Genomic DNA, 25,093 nt, shown 5'->3' on the forward strand with positions numbered 1-25,093 from the left:
TTATAGTGCCGTAGTGCGTAATGACAGTAGCTGTCGAACACATATTTCATAATGTAGCGTTAAGTGAGTAATGTCATCTAATGTAAAACCACAAGAATTAATTTGCACACCTAATACAAAAGTGATACCAGAGTTTGATATAAGTCGCTCTCAATAAAGGCCAACGGCGGGGTGCAAAATGTCCTTCACATTCGCAGGTGTCCACAAACCACTCGGTAACATTTCCATAGATTGTTTTTATTAAATTTATACTTTCTGACAGTTTAACAACGAGCTAGCCACACATTTCTAGACCGCTTTTGCTTTGAACTACCGTTCGCGTGGTTGAACACAAATGGGTTGATGGGTCGCTGGGCTGCACCGACAGCCGCAGGAAGTTAGAGGAGACAGGGTGATAAACTTAAATAGAATTTTAGTAACGGTCAGTTGTGGTAAAACAGGTGCGGTGACCAGACAGTGTCCTCCGACGAAGGCATTCTTCTATGGCTGCAAGGAGTGGACCTGGAGGCACGGCACCGAGGTTGATATTTCCGGTCTTCGCGAGGATTCGCGACCCAGGATTGTTGGCGACGCTTAGTTATGTGAATTCATTTTAAGCTCCTCTAGCTCTTCCTCCGAGTTGACGGAGTCTTCTTCATCGTCCGAGCCGTGCAGTGAAGGTGCTGGTGTGGTGTGTCCTACAAAAAAATAAACCCGAGAATGAGCCCCTAGATAGCCGACCGTGGTCCACCGAACTCACTGGATGAGCTAGGGCTTGGCGGTGCGCTGATAGGTCTCGGGTAGGAGAACTCCGACGCCCGTTTCATGTACTCCGTTGACTCATCCACATAATCTGGATACACGCTCTGCAGAGCTTTCACCCGCGCCTGCCGGTAATACTGTAACGAGATAATCAGCCGGGGGCGTCAGAGCAATCTGCAGGTCAAAGTATCACGCATCACGCCCGCTTACGATTCCAAGGTTTCTCCAGTCCAGCAGATCACTTAACCGCTCGGTACGGTTCCGCTGGATGATGCGCTGGCGGCGGTTGAGCTTCGAGAACTCGAACATAAACTTGGACAGCTGCTGAACGCTTTCCTCCAGCCCGACGTGACGCCGATCGACGATGTAGATGCCGTACGTCTTCGGGTCGGCCACGTGCTCCTGCATGAAGCACCCGAACCCGGACAGGTTGGTGGTGATGCTCGGGATTCCCATCACGGTGCACTCGGCCGGCGTGTAGCCCCACGGCTCGTAGTACGACGGGAACACTCCCAGATGGCAGCCCCGCACGAACTCCTCGTACTCGAGCCCGAACAGTGGGTTGGTCGAGTTGAGGAACTCCGGGTGGAACACGACCTTCACGCGATCGTACTGCGTGTTGAATAGATGGCACCGGCGGATCGAGTCCAGCACCGGATCGTTCCAGTCGTCGACGATGTTGTGCGTGGTGACGGGCGGGTTCCCGTCCCGCTGCAGCGCGTACAGGCAGCGCTTGATCTTGACGATGTCCTCCTTGGTCAAAATCTCCGACCCCTCGGGCAAGCGCCCCTGCAGGCACGTCTCGTACATTCGCTTGCCAATCTCCTGCTGGATGTTGTTGATCGTGTCCCGCAGCTGCTTCGTGACGGCGTGGCCCCGCAGCGACTCCACGTTGAAGTTGTTGGTGCGCGCGGGGAAGATCAAGAACGCCACCACCGTCACGTCCGAGTTCTGCGTCTTCAGCAGGTGGTTCAGCCGGGCCAGCGCCTCGATGAAGATGTCCGCGCCCTTGTTCGAGAACTCGTACCGCCCGGCGATGAACATGTACAGCGTTTTCTCGATGTTAAAGTTAAAGTGCCCGTAGAAGTGGCCGCGCGTGAACTCGTGGATCTTTTCCTTCGCCATCGCGTGCATGTTCTGGAACTCGTGGATGGCGGCAAACTTTTTCACGTTCAACCCGTTCGGTGTGATGATGTCGGGTTTGCGCTTCAGCAAATGCTCCGCCTCGTAGCCGGTGATCTCGGACACGGTCGTGAAGACGTGCGACAGGTGCGAGGCCGCCCGCTCGAGACAGTACCGGTGGTAGATCTGCCGCTTGCCGGCCTCCTCATCGACTGGAAACTTGGCTAGGTTGTTGTAGAAATCGGTGTTGCCCGCGCACAGGTACCGCCCGAGCAGGGTGGCGTGCGTCGTGAACACGGTGGCCACGTCGACTTGACGCGTGCGGAGCGCAATCAATCCAACACCGGCCTGCCACTCGTGGAAATGGGCCACGATCCGTGGGGGCCCGTATTCGTTCTCCTTCGAGTACACTTCGGCGCAGCGTTTAAACTGAAAAACCGGAAAAAATCAAATGGGAACTCGGACCTCGGAGCAACTCGGACGCAACTCCTTACCTCATCGATGAAGGTAGCAATGGTGTAGCCTAGAATAATTGCATCGTTACACTCAACGTCCAGATGCGGAATGCCAACGTTCGACGAGTCCCACAGCTCCTGCTTGTACCCGTCCATCTTCCACGCGGCCGACCCGATGTCGAACAGGATGATCTGCGGATTGCCGTCGACAAGCCAGCGACCGCAGTGCACCTTGAAGCCCTGGTTCCGCATCGCCGTCACGGCCCGGTAGAATGGGCCATTACTCGGAAACTCGCACGCCTCAACCTCGGTCCTGGCCGACGCTTCCTTGTACGGGCCAATCAGACAGTACTGGTCTCCCAGTTCCTCGGTCGACACGAACGCTTTCGAGCGGATCACGGTGTAGATTCCACCGACTGTGCCAAATGGAAAGATCTGAGCGTGAGACCCCCGGACTGAGACCCGTTTACGTGACGGCGTTTACCTTTGTTGGCCACCTCCCAAGCGATCTCGAACGTGAACCGATTTTCGGTGTTTGCCGAGTGGCCCCGGTCCAGGAACTGCAGCAGGTCCGAGCTGGACTCGACGCGCGAGTAACGACGGCTCATGGTGGCGGCGGAGCTGCAAATAAACAAACCGAAAACGGCGCATCAGTCACGCTGTTTGGGACACACGATCGGATGTAAATAGTCGCGGAGTGGCTCGATCGTACGTAGTTTGTCGTGCCGCGAACTGCGCTAATTATAGCACATTCGCGTAGGAGACATTTGCGCGCTTCCCATTTCGCACATGACTCGAGTCGCGTCTCTCTCTCTCGGCTCGTGCATGACCGGTCTAATGACCAGTGCGTGTGTTTGAAGGTTCGAAAAGACGTCCCTGCGTGTGTATGTCGCCCCCCAAAGGGTCCAAGGTTATCAAACGACCTTGACTTTGACGCCGCCGACCCCACGACAATGTCACGCTGGAAGTCGCGGAAGTCGTGACAAAAGCGATATGGTGTCTAGCATAACATAAAATAGCACTGGCGCCGCGGCGTAGCCACTCGTCGTCGTCGATCGGCGCTCTGCCAACTGTAAACAGGTCTCATATCAACCGGATCGATCGCAGGACCAGCACCAGAGCAGTCTGTTTACTGATCGTCCCATGCTTTTCGAATCACCAAAAAGGCTCCCAGGAGACCGTGGAAGGTCCGGATCCGGGTGCCTGGTCGCTCGCCGGTTATGCAACGGAAAAGGAGTCTCCCGTGGAGGGCCTCTTGAGCCGGTGCCCCGGCCGGTGGAATGTGAATCCACTCCAGAAAACCAGTTTTTCCACTTCCAATTCCCCGAACAAGGCTAGGGACCGTCTTGGGGGGCGCTGTCTTCTCCTGGTGATGCTCATTCATGCTGCCAACGGGGCCCGACTCCGTTGCTTCGCTAATCGGCCGGACACCGATAAGCGTCTTATCGACGTCGTTGACCTCGGGGAAAGGTGACGGCGGACGGCGGCCCGTTCTGGCACCGCATGTGGTTCGCGGTTCCGGAAGAGCCGGGGCCGGATCCCGAATTTGTGGTTCAATGTTGCACCAGCGCGCCTTCAAGAGAATCGAGATCAATCGGGTGGGCGGATGGTTGTTGCAAGGAGACAGAGCCACGAGAGACACACACGCCCCGTGAGAGCGCGAGCACCGTCCCGTAGGCGACCGAAGAACGGGTCGACGCCACCACGGCCGCGCTCTCTTTAAATGTCAAATAAAGGTCAATCGGTAGCGCGACGAGCGATGGCAGCAGTTCCCGGTGCTGGCCGTTTTTTGGGGACAGGGCGTTGGACGCGGCCACTCTCCCGGTGAGCCTGTCTTCCGTTCCGGCCGAGTCCAGCGGCCAGGAATGTTGCCGGGGTAAACCGACGAACCGGCCAATCTACTTTCCGCACTGGTCACTGGAGACGACTTTCGGGTCGGATCGGGGTCCGATTACCCCCGCGGGGGGTATCCAGTTACTTACGGGACGGTCACACTACACACGGAACTAACACTCGGACGGACGGATGACGCGGTGACCAGAAAACGCGTTGGCACAGACTTTTCATTCGACTCCCGAGCAGCGGCCGGCACAATCCGCGACGTCCGAATGCGGCAACAGCTCGAGAGTAAAATGTTCCGACGACGACGAATCCGTCACGCCGGGACTTGGGGCCACTCTCTAAAAAGCACGCACGAGAGGGAGAGAGAGAACGGGAGAGTGAAAGTCGATCGAGGCGCGCTCTCGCACGATGGGGAAAAGGTGATCATAAAGCAACTTTAAATAAAATATGTAGATAAGTTAGCTATGAGCGATACGAATTTTCAACTATTATTTCTTTATTTATTTCATTTTTAATTGTTTATTATTTTAATTATTATTTTAACTATTATTTCCAGTAAGTTTTGCATCCGTCTCGATCTGTCCGGGTCCGCTAGGCTTAATATCGTTAATAGTTCATGGTTGGATACTTCGGATGGTTATTTCAACAATCTTTGTATATCCTCTTTTAGACTCATATGCTATTAGATTTTTCTCAGCACGTGTTTGTATATTTGCACGTGTTTGTATATTAAACCATTTTAGTGTCATGCAGATTGCATAGCTCAGGCGTTTAAATACTTTAAAATATCATATAACCATTTACCATTTATTATTCTTGAACGAGTGTATTACACATAAAATGTTGAATTTAATTAAAACGCATGCAAAGAAAAACGTTTATAAAAGGCCGTAGATTCTTCCTAAAACACAATATGTCCGCCTGTTCCATGAAAACTCCCCATAGTGTCTCGGTGCGGTCGGGAAGAGATTTCCCGAGCGAGCGCGAGAGCGTGCCACTTTGCCACCGTAACCCGTGCGAGGCGCGCCGAAGGTCGCGCTGGCAAATAATAACAAACCGGTACGGTTTTGGGTCGAAAGCTGCTCGACAATTCCGATGAACAAGTCCATCTAATCAGCGAGCCCCTCGCCGCTGCTGTCCCGATAACAGCACTTATCTTAGCTCGCGGCGATAAGCGTAAGTAAAATTCGAGTTCCGTAAGTCAAATTATCGCACACTGCTTATCACATGGCAAGAGAGAGCGAGAGAAGAGCCCGACGGAGCTCGCGATTGAAGGAAATATTTCGCCCCACACGGAAAATATTTCACCCGCCGGCCGTTGCGGATTTCAAAGGGAATTCAAACGGTGGTTATATTGCTAGTCCGTTAGCGTGACAGTGGATTTTTTTTGTAGGCTGCTAGCGTGATCATAGAATCGCCGAGGTACCTCAGTGTAACCACTTGGTTACCACAACTCACGGCTTCAACAGGGAGGATAAAACTAATAACCGCATGGAGATGGACATTCTAGCGACTATGGTTACGCTCCACAAAAAAAAACGTATCGAATGCATGCGTATTCGAATGGAAAAAACATCGATAAGAACTGTCAGTTGATTGGCGTGGACTAGAAGGTTTGTAACAATGTATTTTTCTTCTGTAATCCATAAATGTACAACGAAGTGATAGTGGGTGAAGCGATAAAGAACCGATATTAAAATAAGTACGTACATAGAGCTGGGTATTTCTCATTTGTATACAGAACCAGCGTTATTTAAATTGGCTGAACTTAAACAAGAAAGCGTAATAATTTATTGAATGGTCCAACAAAAATCCACCGTTCATCGTGAGCTACTCCTTCGTCTCACGGATCACCGGAACGGGCAGATGGGCCACGTCGGGGCGCACCGCACGCCCAGCCCTTGCCTGGCGCTGCAACCGGTAGTAGCATATTTCGAAGAACCACGGGATGACGCAGAGCGCCAGCATGAGCGTGAGGCAATGGAACGAAATGGTGTAGCTGCCGGTGACGTCACGGATGTAGCCGATGATCGGCCCGATAGCGAACGTAATGTTGCCCTGCAGGAACATAAACAGCCCGTAGCCGGACGGAAACCTAGCGGAGACGCACCGAAACAGCATCCGTCAACGAAACAAGAGATAGTGCCGCGCGGCCACTCGTCAGGCGCGTTACTTACCGCTCCTGGGGCAGATACTCGGAGAACACGAGCGGCAGCGGCACGTGAATCCACGTGCGCAGGAAACCCATTATGGCCGTCACGATGGCCATCCCGTAGAAGTCGAACACACACAGGAACCCTGCCGGGGCGAACGTGTCGGGCACGGAATTGAAATGGGGAACAAGTTAGAAAGACAAACGGTAATCGCACCGGGAGTCGTTGGGATGGGCCGGCCACCAGCTGGGCGGCCATTGTTTTTCATTCGGGGCCCAGTCAGGATTTTCGAAGTAATTACCGAAACGTGCCACGATCGTGAAGAGCGCCCCGGCCAAGTAGACGTAGCGGGCCTTAATGTTGAGAAATGTGCTCGAAATGGCCAGGAAGATGCGCGATATTAGATCCGCTCCGGCCCCGATGGCGATGATTAGCGAAACGTCCGGCTGATCGGAAGAGAGAGGGAGGGCGAACGAGAGAGAGAGCGGTGAAAAAATGTGAGCTGCAATTGCGTTCGGGGGCTGAAGATGCCATTAGTATTCACGGCCATGCGTCACCAACCGACCGACCGACCGGCTGGCGGCATTGGGATCCAATTTAAATTGCATTTCCCGCTGGCCGCCCGGAACCATACCTTGCTGAACGACATCATGAAGAGGTACATCGGCTGCAGGGTGAAGAAGGCGAGGTCGGAGTAGAGAGCGAACGAGATGCCGAGGACGATGTTGACGTAAATTGGATCCTTGAGCAGCGTCAGGTCAAGGAAGTCGACCAGAATCTGCCACTTGGTGGCCGGCTGGCTGTCCCGCTCGGTGCTGTCGCTCACGACGACCGGCCCGGACCAGTTGCCGAGCCCCGGTATCGATGACGCCCGGCGGGACCCCCGCAGCTTCTGACCACGCACTCCGCCAGCCATCCGGTGCTCCTCCGGGTGTTCCTTGGCGTCCATGGCGGCCAGCTCCTGGTCAGCGGTAGGCAGCGGAACCCGCCGCATGTGCCAGTCGACCGGGTGCATCACAAGCATCGCCAGCAGGGTGTGGCTGTTGACGGCCGCCAGCACCGCCAGGCAGCCTCGGAACCCGTACGCCTCCATCGTGCGCTGGATGAAGATCGGATAGAACATGGTGCCGAGTCCGATCAGCGTCTGGGCGATGCTCATCATGACCACGCGCTTTTCCACGAAATACGCGTTGAACGTCGTGTACGAGACCGGGATCATCAACCCGAACCCAGCACCTAAAGCCGCCGGAACCGGACGAAAGGCGGAGGGGGGATCGGGTCATGCTAATTTTCCGCCACGTTTGCCGTGTGCCTACCTTGAAAGATGGCGAACGAGACGAGCAGCTCGTTGGTGGTGCGCACGAAGACGGTCAGCAGGCTGCCGACGATGTAGGACGCGGCCCCAAGCAGGCCGACCGTCCGGCAGGACGTCTTCTTCATCAGCGTGTTGGTGAAGAGCCCGGCAAAGCTAAGCGCACTAAAGAAGCAGCTCGTGATGAGCGCGATGGCGCCGGTCTCCTCACCCAGGTCGGTCAGGAAGTCCCCGAACATTAGCCCGAACGAGGGCAGCGACCCGAGTGTCACCACGAACATCATCGCCATCCCGGTGCCAACCAGTAGGCCCCAGCCACCCTCGGGTGGAACTCGACGGTACTGGACGCCTTTGCCATTCGCCACCATTCCTGTTCCGGTTCCGCTGCACAGTAGTAGCTCACACACGGCACCGACTCGAGTTGCCGGCTTGTCGGACACAGACTCCGGCTGTGCGGGTTTATCGCCGGTGCTTTTTATCAACTCCCTGGACCGATCCGTCAAATCCGGCTAAGGCCAAGCCCAAGGAGTAATGACTGTTGCCGGAAGGCGCGGTTTGCTCAAGGTTTTGGGCCGGCCGCCATTTCGCCATTTAGCGCTATCGCAGAACAAACAGCGGTTCGTCGCCACGAGCCCCCCAACACGGATTAGATGTTCGTCGTCGACGACCTTCCACTTTCTAATGTCTACTGGACGGGTAGAAAAGGGGGATGATAGGATTGCGTGGTGTTTACCCACCCGGCCACGCGATGCTAGGTGGCGATAAGACACACGGGGCTACCGTTCGAGAAAGTAATCGGACGCAACGATAAGCTGGAGGATTCGGAGGATCGGAGGGTGACATTTTATTCAACGCGGCGCCCGTTCGGTTTAGATGACGAAGAAATCGTAGTCCAACACTATCGGAACAATCCGGGATCCGGGGGTTCCGGTCTTCCGTAGCCAGGGTCTCGCCAGTGGCAACCGGCGCCGAGTTCTGGTGGTGGTCGTAGACTGCCCAGACAAGTTTCTGTAGCGAGTGACCGTACGCCACCTTCGGGTCGTAGTTGTCCGAAGACGACGCCGTCGAAGACGACGTCGAACGACGGTTGGCGTCATTCCGGTGGTACTGCTGGTCCTTCTGCGCAAGCTGCGCAGGTCGTTCGACTCGTCTACACGGTTTACGGATCGGAACCTCTTCGTCCCAGTCGTAGTTCGTTTGCGGAAACCTTTGCTCGGGGTACGCCATGAGACAACGATCGAGCGCATGGTCGATATGGCAGGCACGTTCCAAGGACCGTTGAATGGTAACAACCCCGAATGCCCGAAACTGAAGCCGGGTTTAAGGCTGTTGAAGATATGAGAATCACTGAGCTTAAAACCCAGTGGCACGATCGATGCTGGGCCCCGGGAACCGCCCGCGTTTATGGGACTGAAATTTGTCGGATTGTACATCACGGGTATAGGAACGGCTGGGGTAGGACCGTACAGTATGGGCGTTTCGGGCATAGTAACGTTGTTGGGGTTTAAATCGTCCGGACTGTACGACGCTGTTTCCTCCGGTGACACTGTAAGTGGAAAAGAAACCGGAGCAAGAAGCTTTTCCTTAGCTCGATCGTCACATCGGCCATCTCACTAGGGTTTGTCCAGTACGGAGTGGCTGCTAGCGTGCTGTTGAACGGATCTTCCGGATACGGGGGGCTGTTGTTACTCGCATCGGTAGCCCATATGGTAGCGAAAGGCTCGGTGGATCCATCCGGGCCATACAATCCCGGTTCCGTCGTGCTGCTAGAGGCGAATGCTGGCGAGGAGTAGTCCGTTGAGCTGTCAGGCGACGCAGTGCTGCTGCTTGAATCTGCATCGGAGGACGATGCGTCTTCCGTTGAAGGGGCTGTTGACCAATCATCGGTCTGTGACTGTGAAAGATTTATTGGTTCGATTAGAAAATTCTACACACTCTGGTACGGTGCGAACCGTTATGATAGGCAGTAGACAGCCAAGCACAAGGCCACAGAAATACACGCGCTCACTAGAACACTTCATCGTGAACTGCGCATTGTGAAGGTTGTGTTCGATGTTACTAGGCCCCCCGAATCCAACTGCCCAATTATTATGGCATTATAATGCGTTTAATGGAAATGATCTGAATAGTTTGGGAAGGCCGACACAGATAGTGTTATAACTTTTCACTCGGCTCAAAACGTCCTAACTAGTGGAATACGCGGTGGAATCTGCAATCTGCATTAAATTAAGTTAAAGAAAGAAAACATTGGAACAAAATGAGTTTAAATTCAAAATTTTAAAGGCCGTTTCACGCAATTCACAATCAAATCGCGCGCAACTATTAGACTTGCACACGACTAGTCTTTGGCGTTACGCCTAAAAGTATGCAATCAGAGCGACATTTAATCGACGGGCGAAGGGATTCGTTTTGTGTTGGCGAATTTGACTGAAATTCACCTTTCCAACATACGAATATGCTTGAATGAAAAGGTTAAACCGTGATTACTAGTTGCTCAACAGCTTGTGATAAGCAACAAAATGTTGGGCCATCAAATACTGTCCTTCGAATATTATTTAAATATCTCCCTCACTGTTGATCCGCAAGCAATGATTTCACTGCCACGCACGGAACCGAAAATTGGCAGTTTTATTCGGGGCAGTAAAGTGTTTTAATATCGCCATATGACTCTCGGCGATGTTTTCATTCGACTCCTGCTTTGGCCGCACCTTACCGAACACCATCGACCACCGTCGTCGACGTCGCTTGAACGACAATAAACTGCGAAATCAAATGCGAAGCAATGGACGGCTCTGCGGCGCGGTGGAATGACAAACCCAGCGTCGCGGTTTTCGATTTAATAAAAACACATTACCCTCCAGCGCACTGCTCTGGAGGCTGCTGTCAAGTCGCTGCCGATTCGACTCACCGCAGCCCGTAATCCGACTTTAATTTGCGCGCCGCTTTTGTGCGCCCCACCCAAAGCCGCGCGGTGCAATTGCAACGCAGCGACCGGCACGTCGTCCTGGCCAGAGTTACAGCTTTCGTGAGCGGCCGTTCCCTGTGGAGGTGACGGTTTGTTTACACTCAAGCTGCAGCAATATTCAACCCGGCTCGCGGCAGCCAGCGATGCTCATCGTCGGCGATCCCGCTGGCGATGAGTAAGAGCGTGCCGGGTCGCGGTCCGGTCAGCGAGCGAGCAACGGGTTTATAAATTTCCTTGCCGTACGCGTGGGATTAATTTAAATAAACCGAAAATGGCCAACTAAACGGTGGCGGCGGACCCTTTTGCGCTCCGGGTCCGGTTCGACGGTCCAGAGGATCCGTGGCCCCCTTGGGGGGAGGCTGTAAGTGTGCCGGATGTGGTGAAAACGAAAACACAAGCATCCGCACATTTTTGTTAATAACCGAGAGTGAGCGCATGGAAGCTTATGATGCTGGAGAGCCGAATGGGCAGCCGAATGGGGTTGCAAAATATTTTCATCTGAAATCCCTATTTATGTTGCTTGCAGTGCCATTCGGGTGAATAATGCTTTTTCATTAATGTTTCGAAAAAAAATGTTTAACAGCATAACTTTACATTCCTTTTTCGTCGATTGGCATTGTGTGTGCTCTTCTCTAGAGGATCAAATAGACCCAGCTTGACGCGAAAGTGCATTCATTAAATGATTATGAGCTCACGTGTGGTGGTGATGATTCTATGCACGAATCCGTATTATGCTCACCGATTGACGGACATGCGTCCACCAGCGTAAAGACACGACAAACAAGCGTTCGGAGCGCGGAAAGCAAACATTCTTGAACTCGGGCTGCACGAGCAAACAGCGTCACGTGCCTCGGCTGCGGCCGCGAATGCATTTGGTCAGCGGAATGAGCGGAACGGGACCGCCGATGGCGAAGGATCAAACATAGGTCAGGTTGAGCAATATTTAACTATGCCGGCAATCCGAACGGACTTTGGCAAACACGCCATTCCAGAACGGAACGAAGTGCCGGCGAATGTGGCCTCGAATAATACATTAGGCACATTCAGTGGAAGTCGGTGAGTTAGCTTCCGCGTTGTTCCCGCTTCAGTTGTTGTCCTAAAGCCAATTTTGGCTTTCCACCAAAAAACCCGGCAGCCCAACCCGATGTCTTACACGAACATTGAGCTATCATAAACCCAATTGCCGACGATACGGCGAAAGCGATTCGACGACGACGACAATTCGTCGAAAGGAAATTCCGCGATAACCGCGACGGAACCTCGGAAACTCGATACTGAAAAATGGCTTGATCAGTCCAATGGAATGCGACGCGCCGTTCTCGACACTTTCGGGCTGTCGCGAAGATTTCACGCCACCGATAGTGTCCGCGGAGTGCGGATTGCCTTGCGCACCAGCGAACGCCTTCCTGTGTTTTTTTTTACTGTCGCCCCAAAAACAACGTCGGCAGCACCGGCAGGGAGCGAAATGTGCGCAATAAAAATATGGCTTCGACGAAATTATTTGACACAAGACTGGCACGGGGGAGGTTGGAAGCAAAGGGCTGCGAACACCCGTGGAACACGTGGAAGCCCTAACGGGAAGAAGCACTGCGTCGTAACAAATGATGCCGGCAAGGAGAATAAATTAACCAGAAGCATGTAATCGATCGGATGGTCGGCGCGGGAACGGACACCCGGTCTCAGGAAGTGGGGTGCCGGGGTGCCGGGGTCTCCGGCTCTCAACGACAAGTAACACGCTACACGGGATCGGGTCACTAAACACTTTCTTTATAGCAGACGGTAGGCTTGGTTCGCATGTTGGCCACAGAGATGGTGGTACGAGTACGGATATGGCGGCGGCGGAAGTACGGGCATACCCGGGAAGTACCGTGGCCAACCGGGGGCCGCGTGGTTGGGCGGTACGGGAGGAACCGGAACGTAGGCGACGTACGGTTGCATCGTGGTCGGCGGCTGGATGCTGCCTCCGGGCGGATCGTACCGAGCCTCGACAGGATTCATCGTGACCGTGATCCACGTCGGCTCGACGCTGTGCGGCCGGCCGGTCGTCGTCGGCGGCGGCGAGCTGGTTCCGGATGGGTCTTCAGGATGGGCCGGCGTGTTCTGGCCGTACCACAGGTCCGGCAGATGCTGCGAAGGCAAATTACCAAACCGTAAGGCACCCGATGGGCTCGGTGAAAGCGATATTAATTATCCGGGCGTTACCACAGTCGGTGCACCGATCACCAGAGGCACCACCACCGCCAGCAGCACAGTGGCGGACAAACTTAGCGCACGACTCATGCTGACTACTACTGCTCTACACAGAGAGATACTGAACACCGCAGGCGAGATTGGCTGCACAACTGAATCCCTGGCCGATGGTGAGCTGCGAATAAATAGAAACATTTGAAACGATTGCACCGAACCGGGGCAAGGGCGTCGCAGCTTATCAGCCCTTCGGCAGCGGAGAGCACCCTCGGTCGACCCGACGTCACACGCGTGCAAGGATTGCATTCTAATCGGATGCACGATGCACGCTGATACCGGTTGAAGTAGAACTGGCTCAAGAACGGTGAGACTTGGGAGAGCTGTTTTTGTAACGATCTTTCGGTTATCTGTTTACTTGTCGATTTCTTTTGTTGGTTTGCTCATTTTATAGTTACTTTCTCTTGGCTTTTTTGAAATTTTGTAATTCTCAAACTTTTAAACTATCTCTGGTTAGTATAGCAAATATTTTTACAAATTATTGCCTTTTCTTTCTTCATTTATTTTTTGTCCGATTCTTAGACTTCAAATTTTCAGACGTTTGGGAAAAGAAACGTCAATTTGGCACTCCACGATTTCGGTTGGAGAACGATGGCAGGCCGGCCTTTGGTTACACAGCTGCACCGAAGCACTGTTTACCGGCCGAAATTGCACTCCGAAAGTGACCGGTTCCGTGCGGCATCAGCACCCGTCAGCACCCCAGCCGCAATCGATGTATTGATTGGATCGACTTTGGACGCACCATTTTTGGCGAACTGCATACTACAGCTCTATTGGTCCTTCTGCGGCCGTAACGCCAACGTCCAGTGGGATGGTAAATCAATTCCTAGAAACACTCCGCAGGTTGAAAGAACGCACCACAATGTAACTCTGCACGGGAGCGACTTTGGGCGTAATGAACAAGCTCATTTCGTTTCTCCGAACCTGAGATCTTGACGAGCAGTGGCAGTTGGAAAGGAATCAAACATTAATCTTGCGTCGGAGAAGGATTAAAACCCGGATCCAACTTCTGTAGGGATTGTGAGTTGCCGTTGAGCTCCTAATCATGTCATCCCCTTCATGAAAGGCTGTTTGATCGATTCGTGGCGAAAGACTGTAATCTGGTGGACACGGTTCTTCGGGTTTGAGTCCAGGCCCAAGTATTGGGCAAATATTTCGGGCGACATTCGGTTCCGTCGAACTCCATCAAAGGACCTCTTTGCTTAATCAACGCAACCTGTTTCAAGACGTAACTTCCAGCACTTTGAATTGTGCCATCCGGATCCGGATAAAAAGCAAAGCTTGACCTACGCAAACAATACTTCTGGCGACACTTATTATTATGCAACAAAATCGTGTCGGTCACGATGCAATGTGCCGACGCCGATCTGCCACTGATTTGCTGGTCGGGTCCTCGCCGGAGCGCCACAAACATTGTTGATTAGAATATTGCCGTGCCTCAATCCTGTTAGGATTGTAAATCGCTCGCATCGCCAACACACGGCCGCCAACTCCCCGGACTCATCACTCAATCACCCGGAGTCGGCCCAAAACATATTAAATCCCCGCGACCTGGTCCCGCGGGGTTGCGCCCCCTGTCTCAAACGTTATTTCCAGCCGCTCATCCGCGCCGTGCCATTTGCATTCCCGCCCCAGTTTGTGGTCCCCAGTGAGGCGTGCGACATTCGGTTTGCCCGGAAGTGCTCGACATAAAATCATGTTTTCATGCATCGAAAGTCGCAGCTGATCCGCGGCCATGCCATGGGGAAAGGATGGCACAGGACGAGAAACTCTCGCCGACACACGAGCCACTCGTACGGTGCTGAAGTTTACGAGACGCTTTCCATTGCCCGGGCCCGGCTTCAAAGGAAGAAGCCCAATCCCCGGCGCAACGCTCGTGTCTTCGTGCGGCCGTGACGGTTGGCATTCAGGTCTCGGTGAAAAAGATGAAAAAATGGCAAGACGCCCCGAACCCAGGTCCCATTGCGGTAAGCGAAATTGTCGACTCTCGCCAAGTCCCAGGTCGCGTACCGGGAACTCCGAAACATTTCGAACTGGACTGCCAAGTGCTGGGTTTTCCGGGGTTTCCAGATTTGCATATTGGTGACTTTTGAACACTCTCCTTCGGGCGCACCACAACGGGGCACAGTCTCCGAGGGTCCTCCGGGCTCCGGGAAAATTATGCTCGAAAGTTAAAACGACGCCCCGCTCCGGCTCCGGGTGGGTTGGCGGCGAATCTTCGTTTGTCAAGTGGGCAAGGCAAGGAACGCGCCTTCGTCGGAGAATAAGAAAATTTGTAAAATCGTTTACCGACCGAGTCGGTGACTCTCTACCCGACCCGGCTCTGACGTGAGACATAAAAATTTCATAAAAATGTCCTGAATCCGAAGTTTTGTGCCGGGTAGCCACCCGGGTTCGGATGTTTGCACCTCCACCACCACCCGTTGGTGGTAGTCGGTTGAATGTGACTTAAAAATAGCTGGCATAATGTCGGACACCAGCGCTCCTGGACTACTTGGTAGTTGACGCAAAGAAGTACGGAGCACGCACGTTGTCCTGTTTTGTGCCGTGGAATCATAAAAGCTGAAAATTATGCTCACCTTCAATTGGGACGTAGTGGTCGTGGTGGTGGTGAGAAAAGAACGAATCGTTAGAACCAGTTACAGTCGGCCCCATCGCAGCATAACTGCAGTCCGTCCGTCCGGCGCTGAACGGAGCCATTTAACCGGCTGCGATCGGATCGCGGCTCCGATGGGTGCCGGTTTTAATGCTCCCGCACGCCAAGCGCATAAATTCTGCCACGCGGGCGCGCGCGATGAATGGTATATTGCCACCATCGCCATGATTGAACTTTATTACCTGCAACATTCCCGGCGCTGCCCAGTGCCCGGTGGTTGCCCGTTCCGTGCCGGCACTACCGAACAAGATTTCAATCATAAACTCGTTCCAATCGGGGGCCCGCTGGGGGCCGCTTCAGCGAAACAAAATAAATGACACTAACCATAAACATATTTACAGCCGTGTGCCGTGCCGGAATGAAAACGAAAATAATAAACAAAGTGTGTAAACCGATCCGATCCCCGAAAACGGAAGACCGCATGAAGCACCATCATTAAACGCCGAACACCGTCTGCAGGATTCGACAAACCCTTCTCTCTCTCTCTCTCTCTCTCGCGAGCGCGAAGACGGCTTTTTGGGACAATTAGCAAAACAGCACAAAAGCCAGGGACCCGCGGACCGTGCGCCCGGGGGTCCCGAAAATCCGGCCCGGACATGCAGCAGAACCGGACGGGAACCAATCCACGGGCTGTGGTGGGGACGACGGTGGGCTGATAGCATTTACATACCATCGGATCGCACCCCGCGACCGATGTTAACAAACGTGCGTCCGGGCTGCCAAGTTTGTTACCGGGCCCCTGGCCAGGCGCAACAGGTCGGAGCGCGGCAGGGACGCCCGGGGGCCGAACTTTCATTATGCGTCGAGAATTTATAAATTGTTGACCGAAAGTAAATATCGACGGCCTGGGGCGGCCGCGACCATAAAACATAACGACTGTGAAATTGGTCGATAATTAACGACTCGCTCCGTAGCAGAAGACGCACCATCTCGGCACCTCCTCTCTCTCTCGGCGTACGCGAGAAGGATGCAACTCCCGACTCAACTGGCTTTCGAGGAGTCAGACTGGACCTGTTACCGAAAGAGTGCAGAAATGAAGGAGTCGCGAAGCGGCCAAAAACCGGCAGCCGAAGCCATTCGGTCGCGCAACGGCAAATGGGTGACATCCGACAAATTGGAGCCGACGAGTCCTGGCGAGACTGCCCGCTGCGGGGTCATAATGGCGAACATTGTCCCCAACGCAACGAACGAACTGCACAACTCACCGGGGATTCTCGGGCGCTTCCTGATCGGTCGAGGTTTCTGTAAGGCAAACCGGCCCCGTCGTGACCTTAGCAGCGAGCCTCCCGTGACCCACGGGATGCTCCCGTGGCGCGTAGACGATCGCGCTGGCGTTACTGGTCGTCTTCCAATTAATAAGCTGCGTGACGATCGACGTTCGTGGAAGTTCTAAATCACCCCTTCGGCCGAGGCGTTCATTAGCGCCAATTAGTGAAACGCATGTTGAGCAATAAATTTCACACTCGGCGCCGTTCCGTACTGGCTCGATTGGGTTAAGGTTAAGTTCATCAGATTTCGTCAGCTTTTGAAGAAGAAGTATGAAGTCCCCGTTTCTGTAAAGTCGTTGTCAGAGTAAGAGCCTGTGTTGAAAGCAAGACCTTCAGACCTTCAATTGACAGCTTGCGGAGTCCACACTGAATCTTGTGTAATGCGACCGGTCTGTGATCTCGAGGTTCCTCGAGTATCTCGGGTGGGTTTTATCACCATCGGAGCAGGACATTGCAGGGCACGAACGCTAGCTGACCGCGAGACCCACGAGACGCTCGTAACTCGTACGGTGCCATAAAAGTAAAAGCCCGCGCGATCGTCTCATACCCGTTTGATGGATCTCGAACTCTTGATTCGGCCGAGCCGGCGTTGGCCTTTCCGGGGTTCACGGTACCATAAATCATGCGATCGGCCCCTCAGTGAAACACTCTAGCTGGGGCCGGTCAATACTTTATGGGGATGTCTCGGCTGATCTAGAAACGATCAGCTTCGTGGGAGAAGTTTGGCCGGGCAGTAAAATGGCCGGCCAGGAACGCCAAAGCTTACTATTTGAGGTGATTCTTGTTGTTTTTTTATGGGTCTCATGAAACGTTACGGAACATCGATGCGCGTGTCAAATTTGGGCAGCTCGTTAATTTTTTGGAGGCTTTATTTTTACGATCCAGGACCGGCCGCGTGCTCGGTCAGGGTTAGGTTGCGTTTGTTTGGTATTTCTTGCATTGTGTTTTACGTTAACTGAACACAACAACTGAAGAAGAATCAAGCGAAGACAAACAACGCTAATAGCGTTTCGAATCAAAAACACTAAAATATGAATCGTCTCCAATCATCCCCATTAGAGGCAATAGGCAATACAATACAAACTGCAACAGGTGCAATCGATTTCATAGCATTCTTCGAATAGAGGAAACAAAAGCAGTACAGACTGCACAGAGAACATAAGGACATTAATAAGTCGTAAAACTAACCTCAACGGTGATCTCATCGCACATCACAGAATGTGGAACTGTTGCTCCTCAAATTGGGTGGTAAAGCTCTCTTTGACTCAATCTAAACGTCGAAAGTAACCAAATCTACGGCAACCAATAAATCGATTAAAAATCCTGGTATTAATTAGCATAATGAGTAAAGCTCACAATTCAACAGTGCACTAAGCACTAAGTCGTACGTCCCAAGCATTAAGGTCGAAACCTGAGATAGACCTGAGACCTAACTAGAATTTCCCGCCCCGTCACAGAAGGATACCGGCCAACCTAGCTTTCACCCAGGAAGCCAGATCTTTCTGCAAGGAGCCTATCCCCAGCCTTACAGAAATTCTCGAATATTTAGTATCCTTGCTCCAGAACCTCGCTACGCCTTCGGAACTGCCGTCAGCTGTTAGGTTAGCTCAATGGCCAGTTTCAGGTGTCGTAGCCCAACTCGATAAATAAGTTCGAAATGGCAAACATGTTACATTGGAACTGTCGCAGTTTTCTGGGTAAAGTACATACACTCCAGGTTACGATCGGCAAACACAAATGTGACGTGTTTGCCGTATCTGTTACTTGGCTCTCTTCAAACGTTTCTATCACCTTCCCGGTCCTTTTCATCATACGTCAAGACACGGTGGAGGGGTGTTAATTGGCCTGAGCAGGAGTCACAAGTTGTCTATTTTATACCAAGAGAATTTCTAGCCAGTGACGAAGCTAGAAACACACTGGCACAACGCCGGGAACAATATAACCCAATCGACCACCGTCATCTACAAATAGCTATTGGCTTGACGGAATTTGACAATATTGGTAATATAAATATTCACATTCGGCAATCTGCTCATCATCATCATCACTTTAAAAAAACTCCCAAACGACGATGTTGTAGTCGCATCAACCGATACACCCAATACACCATCATGCAACATGTATCCTTCAAATACAAGATTGTTGACTTAGATTAAGTTAGCTGTAAAGTAAATTTAGTAAATTCGGTTCGTTTTTTTAAGATAAAAAGAAAACACAAAGAGAACTACGTCGTGGTGTCGTTAACGGTGATTAATTGGACGGTTCGCGGGTCGATCGCAGAGCTTTCTGGTCGCCAGATGTTGTGTGGCTGCCCCTTTGCAGCAGCGCCCTCCGAAGAATTGTGCTCTGGCCTTTCAACACAGACACACACGCGTGACAGGCTTGTTTTCCCGGTTTTTTAAATTAATGACCACATCCGCGAGCCGACCGATGGGATGCACAGTTCACTTGTTTCGTGAAATTACATCGGCGCCTTGTTCGAAGCGGAGCGCACACTGAACATCCGATGGGTGGATGAAGGATTCTCTCGGCTTTTCACATTATCGAAATGCGTTCGAATGTGATGTATGATGCCCGGTCGCGGCCTGCGTAGCCAACCAACACATCCTGGCCCAGTAAGCCACTTGAAGCCACGCTTGAATAACGGGAATCTCGGTGGCTAAAGGCTAAAATGGCGAGCACGCGCACGGTCCATGATACCGCTAATGGGAGTGCTTGGGCCCCGGGAAGCGGATCCTTTTTGGGCTGTCCAGTGTGAGAGAGGGCGATTGTGTTGTGGGGTCCACACCGGGTAATGAAATGTGTGTAATTAAATTTAATAATCCATTCACCGACCGCAGCCATTATCATATTTGTGCATTACTTCCGTTCGACCGATCACGAGCAACGCAACCCGCGCAGAACCGCGTGGCTGTGGCACGCCGCACTTCACCCACCTTCTTCACGGCTCAATGGGCCTCCGGAGCCTCTGGAACTGTCCGGAAGCCTAGTGGGTGGGACCGCGAGCAAACGCAACCCGGCCGGCCAGAGGCCTCAAAACATTGGTCAACTTTTCTAGCACTATCATGCGGTTTGGGCGGTCGGTCGGTTTAAGCTCAATCGCCTACCGACGACCACCGAGCGATTTATTACCGCAACGCACCGACGTGAATGGCATCCGGGAAGGGCCCAAAGTTGTTGTTGGCGGCGCCAGTGCTCTTCAAGAAGGAGCCTCGCTGAATTGGCCGCTGGTTTTGCGGACACTGAAAACCGCAACCAGCAACCATGCGCCATGTTGAGTGGCGTTCTTTCCGGTTGGACGGAAATGCGTGTGTATGTTTGGCATCATTTAATGAACCATCCGGACTTATGAACCGTGTGTTTACGAGCAACTATTGGCCGACTCGTTTGCTTAGCTAAGTGACTCACGGGGTTACCTAATAAGCCCATCAATATGCACCACCAGTGGCCGACGAGTGCATCGCGGGCGCTCAATGTTGCATAACATCGCAAACATCAATGCGTTACGCAGCACTTGAGGTACTCGAGGTCAGTGATTTATGGTGTACGAACGGAGAATCCACATCCACGTATGGGCTGGGAACTCGGCCCGGCCCATAAACACGCTCGGAAGGATAGTAAATTTTAGGGTGCCGAGCTGTCGGTGTCTCCAGTTACAAGCAAACAAGTCCCGAACGGTCCGTTTCTCAAGTCCTCGGTCCGGAAAGTAGTGTCCCAGGGCCTCTCTCGGGCTCTCCGGACGAACAATTTTATGGGCGTTCTAACAAAAGTGAATAAATTAAAAGAAGCAAAACTGACGCGACGCGACAAAGAAACGGATACACAAACGATGAAGATATTAGTCGAGAAGCCAGCGCATTCGTTTGGCTACGTCCCGTTCCGGGGGCTCACGGGGCTTCATAAATCATAACCCACCCGAATCGGCCATTTCCAATCAAACGCCCGGCAACGACGCATAAACGAACCGTTTAACCGGCTGTCCACGACAAAGTGTGTCGTGTTTATAGTGCTTGGAGTCGCGTCGGTCCTTTTTGCTGTCGGCCACGTCAATCGATTGGCCATGGTCGGTCTCGGATGGGCTCGATGGGTTTCTCAAGAAACACTCTCTCGATCGTGACGATCGCGAACCGTTTCGTTACCGTTTTCGGTTTGTGACAACAACGCCCCCGAGCCCCGCGGGTTCCGCAAAGTCCAAATCCGGGAAATTGGTTCGTGATTTGTGGTGCGGTAATTAATCTTCGCTTCCCGAAAACCCAGTGTCCCAAGTGACGCCGCTTTCAGACGCTTCCAGACTTCGGGCCCTTTTCTCGACGGCGACAGTCGCCGTGGTTTTGGTCGAGGCGTGGTGCACTCCAGGGTCGGTTCATGCTTCCTAGAAGGCGTGGACGGGACGGGAGTAAGGGCTGTGTGTGTGCGTAGGAGAGGCGGCCGCAGGATGACGACGACGACGCCGCCCGGTGCCGGGTGTTGAAGTGATTATATTTTATGGTAATTTTTTGTGTCTGTCTGTCCGCAGCTCCCGATGACAGGGAAGGCGTGAATTGGCTCAAATTACAGCGTGCTCTATACTCTGTGCTCTCGGGGACTCTCGTTTCACGTCGTGGAATTTCGGGCTCGAAAACGGAAGGAATCCGGTGTCTTGGGTGCAACACATGCAGCTCAATTGCTGCTGCTTCCGTCCGCGGTTTGTGGGACGAGGTCGGACGGTTCGGTGAGGATTCCCGGGACCGGGGTGACGGAGCGGACGCGGGCAGTGTTGTTAGGTTGTGACCATATGATCTTAATGATGACATGTTGGAATTTTTCAAACGTGTCTGGATACGCCTGTATCAGTTTCGGCCACGGGGCCGTTAGGCTTCCCGGTTCCCGGACCACATTCAATATTTCTGCTTAGTGTGGACACTTCGTCGCGGTGGAAAAGGTCCCCGTGTAGGTTTTAGATGATTGTCGCTACAGTAAATAGGTATCCTTATTGTATTTATCCTTATTGATAGTATTTAATTTGACTACAGGATGATCACTTAAAGCTCTATGGAATATTGAGTTTGATAGTCGACTAGAAGGCTTGAGGAAATTAAACCTCCGATAAACTAAATGATTCTTTTCATTCGAAGAATCCAGCGCATTTATCAGTACTTCGTTCTTGAAATCAATTTTCTAAAACACTTTACTATTCAACTTGTCTAAAGGCCACCTGAATGTTTTATGTAGTTTAATCTTTCCTAAACTGATCTAGAAGATACTGATTGCAGCAACAGAAGCACATGTTGGATTGATCGCATTTAGACCTTACAACGCAAGTTTATTAGGATCTCTATTCTTAGGCTTGATTGGAACTATCTTCTACTTGGGCTACGATCACTTGAGCATCGTAGACGGTCGGCTCAAGTTGTTTTTGCATTTAAGATCTTGATTTCCCGATGTTTGACAGGACGACCAAACCTGGAATCTGATTGAATTGATACGCGGTCGTCCCTCACCGGACATAATGACCCGTTACTGGCCCCCTGTTGTACGTATTAAAATTGCTCCTCACTTATTGACTGTAATGTGTTTCCGTAGTTTGGTATAATAAATAAATAATTAAATAAATGTCCTTAAATTGAAAGTGATTATTTGTCCTCCGTTACCGTCAATGACCCAGAATCGTCCAAATCGCCTCCAAATGCTTCTCACGCATGGTTCCCTCGCGCGCTTGACAGTATAAAAATTAAATTATTCATACAAGCACCGTAAAAGACGAATTATTCACAGACGCTACAACTTTATCGCGCGAGCGGCGCCTTTGCGGGGCTGAACTGAAGTCCATAAATCATACAGCTCACCGTTCATCGATGTTACTGGCCGAGTTGGTACCAACGCCCCCACCGTCGCGACCGCGGGACGATAAATGGCAAACAATGTTTTCAAAAGCGAAAGCGAGACACAGTGCAGAGCTTGATTCAAAATCACGCCGCGAACGGCGCTGCCCTTAAGTGAGACGCTTGAAGCTCCGTTTGAAATCCTTTTTGCAACCGACCAAGCGAACTATTTCGTTCGAAGCGCCTCGCGTACCGTGCCGAGGGTATAGTCCCGTCGTACGGCGACGACGACGACGATACGTAAAATTAGCGGAACATCAAAGAGGATCGTACCATGTTCTGCCCGGTTCCCTTCCACGTGCCCTAGTGGATTAAATCGATTCACGATTCCGCAAGGATTCGTTTTAAGATGTGGGTAAATAAAAGAAGGATGTGACGCAAAAAACACCGCACACACACACACACATGGGCGGGCGTACGGGCTTGCCATCGAACCAATCATCAGCCGCATCGTCGCATGTGTGTGGTAAAGCAGGATATCAATTTCCGGCGAGCGCAGGCCGCACGCCGAAGGGCTTGGCGGTGACATATCCATCGGTTCGTTGGAAGTTCCGTTCCTTTTTTGCGTTTGGTTTCTTCCGTGGATTCGTGTGACGTTGTTTGCGCCGGTTAGCTCTCTAAGGTTCCAAATTGGTCCACTCCGCTAGTGTTGGTGGGGCGGACTTGCTTTTCCTTTTCCGTTTTCGACAGATTATTTCTACACGTCTGCACACATCGTCGTTGGCTGTTGGCGTGAAAAATGTTGATTTTCGAAACTTCGGGATACGGGAGGTTCATTTGAAACCTTGTTAGTTGAGGTATTATGCTTTAGGCCTACAATAATCGCCCGTCGTGGGTGCGAATAGCCGTTCCGCCGAAAGCTGGTTTATATTTAGAGGTCTGCTCATTTATTCCGCCTTTCGTTCTTTCGACAGGACGCATCCTACGCGACCCATTCTGCAGAGCGCATCCGAAGAATCACTCAAGTTAGCACCATTTGCGTCCGACCGGCCACCGGTTTTGTCCAGGGTCCACGGCTCAAGTTCGTATCACGCCTCAAGCTCGCGAGACTCATCCGAGAGCTTCGGCGAAGCCCCCCTGATAATGGCGTAGAACAAATAAAGGCGATTCCACGCAAATGGGACTTCGCAGCCTCGCTGTGCTAGGAAAATGGGCTTCTTTCCCCTTCTTTGCCCGGGGCACGGGCCGTCAGCTATCTGCCAGTGCTGCTGCTGCTGCTGCGTTGTTTAGCATCTTGCCGAGCGTCTTTGGAAAATCGGAACTGAATCAGCGGCGGCAGCCGGCGGGAAATGGATCCGGCATCGTTCTCATCGCTGATTGCGACAGCAGAGATCGGAGGACACAAAACACAAAAAAGGTGGAGAAAAAGAGGAGAAAAGGCGAAAAGAAAAATCGGGCTACGGGGCCACGGAGTTTCCCGACGGAGTGGTGAAATTGGCAAGCATAGTTCGAAAGCGTCCCGAAAGCAAAGAGTAGAAGCTTCGTTTGGCCCTCTCGTTTGTTTTATTTGTGTACCGGCTTGCAGTGTGTCTGTGTGTCTGCGTCTGTGTGTTTTGTTGACTAGTCCTCGTCTCGGCGCAGAGCATCAAAGAGATCTTCAGGAAGCGCTTTTAAGCAGGTTTCGGGCTTGGTTTTTTTTGGCTTCGCCTTCGCCCGCTTCACTCGGAGCCCCACGGGCCGCAGGTGTTGTCCTTTTCCCTGTCCCGATCAGCGGCGGCCGGCAGATCTTTGGGGCTCGGAAAATCGTTTCCTACGCTAGCGTTTCTTGTTGTTGTTTTTTGTTCGGTGGCTGGCGACGGATTTTCGAAGATTTAATGAAACGCCGGCCAATCCGCCCCGGGCGCCTGTGTTGGGCGCGCCCCCTTTGGCCCGTTTTTTTTTCTCAATTTTGTCCTTTCGTCGCAAATGGCCCAAACCGTTCCGGGATTGTGTCCGGTCTTTCGAAGCCACCGCTCTTTTCGACACCATTCCGGGCCGGCAGATCGTCAATCTGGCACGGGGGCTTCGTAGTTCTAATTGGACACTCGGTCGGTGCGAATAGCCGAAAGGATCGGCTAGGGATTTGCTAGGACGGTGGTAATTGTTGTGCTGAAAGATGAGAATGGAACGATTAAAATACTTTACTCGTTTCTGAAGTGACCGCATCAAAGAGGGATGTGTGAAGAACGGTAAATTGCAGAGCTCGAAATCGAACCAAGGATCGCAAATATTTGAGGCATTGACGATTCGACTCTAATTGTGGCACGCATTTTGGTGCTTCTTTGGCCATCCTTGAATCTTTATATTCCGCCCGGGGTTAGGCTTTGGAAATAAAGCAAACCGTTCATTGGAATCAACCTGATTATTGTTTGCGACGCACAATGAGTCGCTTATAACTCGAAAAATCTGTCTTTATTCTTCTAAATCTGAGTAATTAACCTTAAAATAATCACTACTCTATGCAATTCATCTATGTCTACCTTTGTTCCAATTTT

General features: G+C 52.1%; 4 protein-coding genes across 5 annotated transcripts; all 4 read right to left on the reverse strand.

Annotated features, from left to right (window-relative positions):
* Positions 1-229: 229 nt before the first annotated feature.
* Positions 230-4,449, reverse strand: LOC128274434 (glycogen [starch] synthase). Its single transcript, XM_053012636.1, has 6 exons — positions 4,301-4,449; positions 2,803-2,939; positions 2,358-2,734; positions 952-2,292; positions 740-878; positions 230-677 (listed from the first exon to the last, which is right to left on the reverse strand). Exons 2-6 carry the CDS (start codon positions 2,924-2,926, stop codon positions 574-576), a joined length of 2,085 nt encoding a protein of 694 aa, XP_052868596.1. The 5' UTR covers positions 2,927-2,939; positions 4,301-4,449; the 3' UTR covers positions 230-573.
* Positions 4,450-5,924: 1,475 nt separating this feature from the next.
* Positions 5,925-8,273, reverse strand: LOC128271923 (monocarboxylate transporter 7). Its single transcript, XM_053009608.1, has 5 exons — positions 7,630-8,273; positions 6,948-7,549; positions 6,615-6,759; positions 6,338-6,458; positions 5,925-6,255 (listed from the first exon to the last, which is right to left on the reverse strand). Exons 1-5 carry the CDS (start codon positions 7,991-7,993, stop codon positions 5,991-5,993), a joined length of 1,497 nt encoding a protein of 498 aa, XP_052865568.1. The 5' UTR covers positions 7,994-8,273; the 3' UTR covers positions 5,925-5,990.
* A 194-nt stretch (positions 8,274-8,467) lies between these two features.
* LOC128274032 (uncharacterized) lies at positions 8,468-9,348 on the reverse strand. Its single transcript, XM_053012116.1, has 2 exons — positions 9,240-9,348; positions 8,468-9,171 (listed from the first exon to the last, which is right to left on the reverse strand). Coding segments are annotated over exons 1-2 (678 nt in total). The 5' UTR covers positions 9,241-9,348; the 3' UTR covers positions 8,468-8,494.
* A 2,963-nt stretch (positions 9,349-12,311) lies between these two features.
* On the reverse strand, positions 12,312-12,935 carry LOC128273838 (uncharacterized). Of its 2 annotated transcripts, none has more exons than XM_053011893.1 (2): positions 12,796-12,935; positions 12,312-12,717 (listed from the first exon to the last, which is right to left on the reverse strand). In XM_053011893.1, the coding sequence occupies exons 1-2, from the start codon at positions 12,868-12,870 to the stop codon at positions 12,358-12,360; spliced, it is 435 nt and encodes a 144-aa protein (XP_052867853.1). In that variant the 5' UTR covers positions 12,871-12,935; the 3' UTR covers positions 12,312-12,357. The 2 variants fall into 2 exon arrangements, with proteins under 2 accessions (XP_052867853.1, XP_052867852.1); XM_053011892.1 differs by having other exon boundaries at positions 12,314-12,717; positions 12,793-12,935.
* Between the last annotated feature and the right edge of the window lie 12,158 nt (positions 12,936-25,093).

Source organism: Anopheles cruzii, chromosome 3 (genome assembly GCF_943734635.1).
Source record: "Anopheles cruzii chromosome 3, idAnoCruzAS_RS32_06, whole genome shotgun sequence".
Taxonomy (NCBI): Eukaryota; Metazoa; Arthropoda; class Insecta; order Diptera; family Culicidae; genus Anopheles; species Anopheles cruzii.

Coding starts and splice junctions, on each gene's coding strand:
- LOC128274434 (XM_053012636.1), bottom strand. CDS start 2,926: ATGAGCCGTCGTTACTCGCGCGTCGAGTCCAGCTCGGACCTGCTGCAG. Junction 2,735..2,802: donor TTGGGAGGTGGCCAACAAAG/GTAAACGCCGTC, acceptor CATTTGGCACAG/TCGGTGGAATCTACACCGTG. Junction 879..951: donor ACTGGAGAAACCTTGGAATC/GTAAGCGGGCGT, acceptor ATCTCGTTACAG/TATTACCGGCAGGCGCGGGT.
- LOC128271923 (XM_053009608.1), bottom strand. CDS start 7,993: ATGGTGGCGAATGGCAAAGGCGTCCAGTACCGTCGAGTTCCACCCGAG. Junction 7,550..7,629: donor CTCGTTCGCCATCTTTCAAG/GTAGGCACACGG, acceptor CGGCGGCTTTAG/GTGCTGGGTTCGGGTTGATG. Junction 6,459..6,614: donor CACGATCGTGGCACGTTTCG/GTAATTACTTCG, acceptor TCGCCCCGGCAG/GGTTCCTGTGTGTGTTCGAC.
- LOC128273838 (XM_053011892.1), bottom strand. CDS start 12,870: ATGAGTCGTGCGCTAAGTTTGTCCGCCACTGTGCTGCTGGCGGTGGTG. Junction 12,718..12,792: donor TGATCGGTGCACCGACTGTG/GTAACGCCCGGA, acceptor TTGCCTTCGCAG/CATCTGCCGGACCTGTGGTA.